Source organism: Saccoglossus kowalevskii, chromosome 8 (assembly GCF_978046115.1).
Source record: "Saccoglossus kowalevskii chromosome 8, keSacKowa6.1, whole genome shotgun sequence".
NCBI lineage: Eukaryota > Metazoa > Hemichordata > Enteropneusta > Harrimaniidae > Saccoglossus > Saccoglossus kowalevskii.
Genome location: NC_140648.1, coordinates 13777701 through 13785469, shown reverse-complemented (window position 1 = coordinate 13785469; position 7769 = coordinate 13777701). Strand labels below are relative to the sequence as shown.

Genomic DNA, 7769 nt, shown 5'->3' with positions numbered 1-7769 from the left:
TAAATCATAATAAAGAATATGGTATGACTGCACTTACCTACAAAAATCTTCGATTATCCTGGGGATAAATAGACCAGAATCAAGCATGGATCAATCGTCAAAGTAAAGTCGACGAAATGGCACGGAGAGTACAATTGGCGCATAAACGCCCTCACCACGTGATCACTGTTCGTCGCGTCAATGTCACCATAGACGGCGCTCTTTACTAACATTACTTACACAAGCTGTAGTTCGTCATTGGTCGTCGCAATGCGTTATTGATCGTCGCAATGCGTTATTGATCGCTGAAATTGGTTATTGATCGTCGCAATGCGTTACTGATCGTCGCAATGCTTTATTGATCGTCGCAATGCGTTATTGATCGTCGCAATGCGTCATTGATCGCCGCAATTTGGTTATTGTTCGCCGCAATGCGTCATTGATCGTCGTAATTGGTTATTGATCGTCGCAATGCGTCATTGATCGCCGAAATTTGGTCATTCTTCGCCGATTGTATATATGGGCCACCGTATCAAACAGTGGGTCGAGCTCTTGACTGTGACTTCCGGGTTCGCATGGCTTCTTCTATCGTGCGGACAATTTTCCGCAGTCACATCTTACGCAATTCTGTCTTTTTCAGTGCTATTTTTGGCGCGTCTGAAATTTCGCAAGAGACAATTTTGAAAAAAGAACACTATGATTCTGCTCGAATTGGCAGATTCGCTATATATGGGTTTTCCTGCCACGGTCCTGTGAACCATATATGGGTGCACTTCATCGAGAGAGTTCTACCAGGCACGTCGATGAAAACTATTATAAAGAAGGTGTTGATCGGACAAGTAACAATCAACCCAGTGTTGACTTCAGCATTTTACGTAGGTAAGTAAACAAGACACGTCGCGCAACGTGAACCTTTCGTCGACAGATTGCCAATCCGGCGATAGAAACTGATTAGGTTAGGGAGATTTGGGTTGAGAAATTCTTTCACCAGGCTGAAAACAAATCTAGCCAAATCTGTATGTATACTGTTAAAAAACTGAAGAAAAAAACTCCTCTCTTAGCTCCTCTCCTCTCTTTCAAATGAGATATTTTTTTTTATAACTCTTGGGCAAAGCATATTGCGTTGATATATTTAAATCATTTTTACCTTCATGATTTAATGACCTATTTTTGGAAATACAAAATACCAACGATTTCTCTTAATCACAACAAACATTAAATAAAGCTAATTAAAATATATTTGGTAAACAATAAAAAAAAAATGATTTGTTTGTACATTCTCAAATTTTCATTCAAAATTGGTACATAGACAAAACACATTTATGTAAGTTTTATAAGCGCACCTATTTTTAAAATCACGTCTAGAGTAGATTTATCTGCAAAAATTTAACGGTATATTATATAAGCAAAATTTACATCACAAATAGGCAACAAGTTTTGTAATTTCATACTTGCATCTAAAACACATTACATGGGCATTGAGTGTACGACTCTCTTTGGGGAAAATTTTGGTAATTTAAAGTTGCATTTCAATTTTGTACATTTGTGAAACATCAGTCCCAGAAAAAGCTCAACATATAAAATGTATAAAAAATATTTTTTTTTTTTAATTATTTTTAAAATGGTTTGGTATATTGAAAGTAAATGTCTTGCCCTTTCATTGTTTTCACACATTTCTTATTCCTTTGACAAACATACCTAAAATTTAACTTACCGGTATGTTACCGTAAAGAAATAAAGCCTTTTACCTCAATGAATACTGTAAAATACTATTTTACCTAGAATTAATTTTTGCTGAAAAGACTTTTAGGGTGTTTATATGGAATTTATTTTCAATGAGTTGAATGTAAAATATAGAAAAAAAGGTATATTCGCTGGAATTTATTTTCACTGAATCAGTCCTTCAGTGAAAATAGCAAAATTAATTTCAAGCGAAAATAAAGTATTTTACAGTAGTTCATGAACAACTCTTTAGCACAAGCTAAGTGGTCAAAACGTTAGCCTGCTAAGAAAATGTGTGTGAATGCTGACTCATTTTTACGATCCAGTTACGACCCTTAGCACAGGCCAACAATGTGTGTGAAAAGGTTTAGCTCAGACGCCTAAAATGCCATTATATTCAATGTCCATTTGAAAGATTTACTAATGTTTTTATTTCTGACATAAAATTCAATGTGAGCACATCCAGAGATATTGTTCTCGAGAAAAAATGGAGTTAAACAGACTGAAGATTCTTAACAAGTTTGGGTGTTCCTTTGTTCATGCTAACCAGTTTCCTCCCATCATGGAGCTTCCATGCGTGAACACAATTGGGTATATGCGATATACAAACAAACATGATTAGCTTGAATCTTCGCCCGTATTTTGTGTAGCATTAACATGACTCTTGTCTATTGATTATAAATCTAAGTTAAATTCATATTCTGCAGTTAATTTCTCCTATTACCAATCTACAATCTCAACATTTTATGGTGATACCCCGGTAGTATCGGTATATAGGGGATCAGGTTTACAAAGTGTGAATGCATACCGGTAGTCAAAACTATGTCAGAAACTAATGTCCCCAATATATACTATGTAGTATTAATTATGTGAAATTGTGGACAAAATTATGGTATATAAAATAATAAATGTATGTGATGTTGGCACATTACAAAATACTCATGAATTTCAGTGTTGCGTACATTGGCAAGTTTATAAAAATAAGTCAATGTCGTTCCACCTTCCATGTTCATACTTGTTCATAATGTAAATTATATTTTTGTTTTTTGATGATATGTAATAGCATCTTGTAAATGCCAGTTTTAAAAATCAAAAATAACTTTCATAACATTAACATGACTTTGGGCACCTAAAAGTGTTGTTAACAAATTGGGATGTTGTTACAAGCATTAGCAGATAGATAGTACTGGTAATAAATTACTATGTGATCCAAGAAGTGCCCAGTTCAATTGGCTTTGGAGATGTAAAAAATAAATTAATGTAAAGAATGAATAGAAAGCTAAAAACAAACTAATATATACTGACAGAAATGTGTTTCCATCATATTTCACAGTTAGCACAGCGCTGTATGAAAAAAAATAAAATATCCCCCCAAATTTCAACCCATAATCCTTTGCAAAATTCAAGATGGTGAAAACAAATTTCTGTCTTTGTGTGTACTAGTAGTAGACAATATTTGGTCTCTAATATCATAGTTGCCAGAAACACAGTCTATTTATCACATGATAGAAGTCAACTTATGTATCACATGTTTTATTTGCCAAGTTTAGTTTCCAGTTGTATTTTATAAATTTATTTATAAAAGTTACAATTCAAACTGAAACAAGTGGTTTCTATTGGCTGATTGAATAATATTGAAATATATGTAATTGCATGTGTACATCATTTTCCAGGAATTAATCTACTGGAAGGTAAACATGATTTATTTGAAGAAGTCAGAGAAAAATTTGGAACCACTTACGCTGCCAGTTGGGTGATTTGGCCAGTTGCAATGGTGAGTACTTTGTATATCAAGAATAAACAGATTTTGAGTTCCGTCGCAACCTAAGAATCTTGTGCACTCTAGTGTACAAATATTAAGATTGTGTCTGTGTAGGGGGGGGGGGGATTTCACCATGCAAATGTTTGATAGCTCTTCAGAACGCCAATAACCAGGGAAACCAGCAAATGCAGCTATTTCAACATTGCAGGAGATGCTGAATTGTTTGAGTTATGGACATCGAGTTATGGACATCGAGTTACGAACATTGAGTTACGAACATTGAGTTACGAACATTGAGTTACGAACATCGAGTTACGAACATCGAGTTACGAACATCGAGTTACGAACATAGAGTTACGAACATAGAGTTACGAACATTGAGTTACGAACATTGAGTTACGAACATTGAGTTACGAACATTGAGTTACGAACATTGAGTTACGAACATCGAGTTACGAACATCGAGTTACGAACATCGAGTTACGAACATCGAGTTACGAACATCGAGTTACGAACATTGAGTTACGAACATTGAGTTACGAACATTGAGTTACGAACATTGAGTTACGAACATTGAGTTGAAAACATCGAGTTACGAACATTGAGTTACGAAAACATTGAGTTACGAACATTGAGTTACGAACATTGAGTTACGAACATTGAGTTACGAAAACATTGAGTTACAGAAATTACCACACCCATATTTTTGAACCACGCTTTTGTTAAACCATGCCCAAATTGTAACTCGGTGATCAATTAATAGTTAACAGAACTTTGAGTTATGGGCAACATACATTTTGTTTTTTTGTTAAACGCCCAGATTCATTAATTCAAACTTTAAATAATAGTTAACCAAACTTTGAGTTACGGGTTTTGTTTACCTTTCAAATTTTGCCCGTTGGGCGAAGGTCTTTACAAGGTCACATGTTCATTGTGTGTGTAGCGAAGTTGTGTAACATCGCATGTCAGAAAGACACCCCCCCCAGCCATCATTAATATCACACCAAGGGTATTTCAAGGTAGCCACCTTGCAGCCAAAAGAGCTCTGCTGTAATTGTTAACTGTAAGTTGGAAACGTAGGGTGGCGTGATGTTAAAGCTGAGCTCTTTCAGCCGCAAGGTCGATTGTTTTAATAGTCGTTTTCAGTTTCTGAAAACTACACATCAAGCATTCATATCAAAGGCGACGTACTGAAGTATCAGTATTTCACACAGATCTTCATTGAAATTTTTGAAAAAAATACAAATACATGTGGATTTGTGGTTAAAATTAATGATAGATTTATATTGACTTTTTGTATTTCAGTTCATTACATTCAGATTGGTACCACCACACTACAGACCAGCCGCCATTGCTATCACTGGATTCGCATGGGCAAATTTTCTCTGCTACATGAAAACCTTTGTAAGTCAAAAAGTAATTATTGAAGAAATAGTTTGCTCTAATATTGGATGACAAAACTTTGAAACTTATTTTCTCTAGGGGAAACATGTCAGAAAACTCTCATAGATTAAGGGGTAGATGATTATATTCTCTAAGAATAGAAATAAATTGTTTCTTTCACATGGATTAACAGGATTATATTGTGGTTTCATCAAATGTATCATTTTATTTTGAAGTATAGTTTTATTTCCCCTTGTACATCCCCCTTTTCTCATTTCAAGTGGTCAACTTCGGAATCTTGAAGCATTTCCAAAACTTGTAGAGAGCTTCACATCTGGACTACATATTATAGCTCATTCGCTGTATTTTTACTGAAAGGAGTATCACATACCATAATATTTTAAAGAGAACTCTCAACTGCTTGCAACCAGGGAGCTGTAATGAGACTCATTACAGCTCCCTGTTGTAACTAACTTCAAATTGTCCTTGAAAATGAAGGCCACTTATTATTAATTTTCAAACCAATGCATCGAAGACACAATTGCAATACGATCATATGGTGACCCAATTTTCTCTTCTTTGTTTGCAGAATATGCACAGGACAGATTTGAAACCATTGGGAAGCTCAACAAAACTGAGTTCTGTTGATGCTGAAAGAATACTTATACCAAATAAATGCAGTGCTCTGAAACAAGAACCTACAATTTAGAATTTAGGTCAATACAAATTTGAGATTTATAGTTTCCACTTCAAATTCAGGGAATGTACATTTGTAAATATAAACCGTGAGATTTTTTATTATACGATTATAGAAAAAATTAATATACTAATTTTTTCAAAAAAATTGTATAGATGAGCAACTACTCCATTTGCACATCTTTTTAAAGGGCTGTGGTCTTTGCACCACACATACATTGTGATGTATATGAACAAAGATGGTGACCGACAAGTACAAACTGAAATGTTACCAAGCTTTAACAGGATAATTTCTTTGGTGATTGGAGGGTATTGAAGGAGACATCAGACTAATTAGCATATATAATGTCTAGATCAAAAACTCATACTCACGATTTCCATTAGAAGAGCGCACATTGGATTGTAGAAAAATCAGTGTTTATCAACATAAATTTTGCACATGTGTGGCACGACGACCACTGCCCTCTAAGTTTGTGGGTGTTTCTGATACAGCATGTACATACATTCATCTTCAGTGTGCATTGAGTGCAATATTAACAATCTGACATTCCATGTGATGATAGGATAAAACAGCGACATTTTCGACCATGCGCTTAATTGTTTATAGTTAACCAATAAATTAGAATTTGGTTCAACCTGAATCTTTAAAAGTTAAGTGCAATATGCTTGCAATTGTTATGGAGAATATTAAGTGTTAATAGACCATTTTCTGTCCAGTGCATGCCAACATTATGCATGAAATTGAATGCAAAAACAGGACAAACAAAAGGTCATAACTTGGTAGTAGTGTCAAAACAAAATTATTTTTGGCACATTTTGCCGCTTAATAATGTGTTGTACACTTTTGATGATGGTCAATTTGGATGAAGTAAGGGTATACCAACACAATTTGTTTCTTTTGAAATATCAGCATTTCAACATTAGGCTATATAAAAAAAGAAATTTAAGTTCAATATCAAATCGATCGATTTTTGCATCAGACGATCGGGCTGCACATTTATGTAATATTTCACACTGAGCGGAAAATCACCTATTACGTAGTTGTACATACTCTGATAAAACTTTTTGTTTGAATATATGCACACGAGATGGAATTTATTATACACATGCTGTTTTTATATGGCTGCATGTGTTATCTACTGTGCTGCTATTCAATAGTCAATATAAAACCCTTTATCAAAGTATCATAAAATAACATGAGGGAATAAATCTGTCGCATTCGACTTATTTACCACTTATGTGTCACTGAGAATGTTCTAGAACCGTACTGTGTCTGGGTGGAATATTCTATATTTTTAGAAAATGATTGAATAGGTAATAGAACACTGTAGGAGGCAATAGAAGGTAATGGAACATTCTAGAAATTTGTAGTAAGTTCCAGACTCATTATGTATGCTGATGTAATGGTCTATTTATAGACAGTGGGGGTATATATAGGGGAGTTGTTCAGCACTGAGTTCAGATCGGAGATCTCGTTGAATTGTATTGAAGTTTAAGTATCTAGTTATTGGAGTAGTGGAGTTTTAACACATTATTGTACTTGATGTTTGCAGAGTATAATAATACCAGTACCAGTTGAAACCTCATCTGTTGGCTCCGTGTTTGTATGTTATCATCGCCGCCAGGGAAGTCTTTCTGTTACTGTTGCCATTTTGGTATTTGAACCATCACACCTGTACTATACCAATTACGGTAATATTACGTTGCGTGTGACAAAATCTTCTTATCACAAAGTATTTCCAAATTTATTCAGTGTTCTCACTTGCACAAAATGTCTTAGGTCTTTTAATTGTAAACGTTACTGACAAGGGCTGCAATCTTTGAGTCTGCTGGCCATGTGAGAACATCATGCGTCTTTTTTCCCTTGAAGGGCTGTGCTTGGGTTGGTCAAAGAAATCCTATTTTGACAACCAGGAAAATTTATGAAACTCGACTTGAGAAGTGAAAGATGTATACATTAGTATGAATGAGTGCAGTCATTTGCGTTTTATATGCCTAGCACAGGTGCTGTGTATCTTTGTTTGAAGAATCTAATGTAATTTAAGATATAGGTTTCACACTACAATTGTAATTTGTATCATGGAGTAGGGTCACGTTAGGACTTGTATGCATCCACCAATTAGAAAAAAGTATTTTAAACTGTTTTTTAATGATCAGGGAAAATTTTGGATTTTTATTTCCTCCAGAGATGTTATATTTTCAATAAATGGCACATGGTGAACTAAAA

At 34.6% G+C, this 7769-nt stretch overlaps 1 protein-coding gene across 1 annotated transcript; it reads left to right on the top strand.

The window, feature by feature from the left end:
• Nucleotides 1-232: 232 nt before the first annotated feature.
• Nucleotides 233-7769, top strand: LOC102805704 (mpv17-like protein). Its single transcript, XM_006811768.3, has 4 exons — nucleotides 233-858; nucleotides 3375-3475; nucleotides 4769-4867; nucleotides 5436-7769. The coding sequence occupies exons 1-4, from the start codon at nucleotides 555-557 to the stop codon at nucleotides 5553-5555; spliced, it is 624 nt and encodes a 207-aa protein (XP_006811831.2). The 5' UTR covers nucleotides 233-554; the 3' UTR covers nucleotides 5556-7769.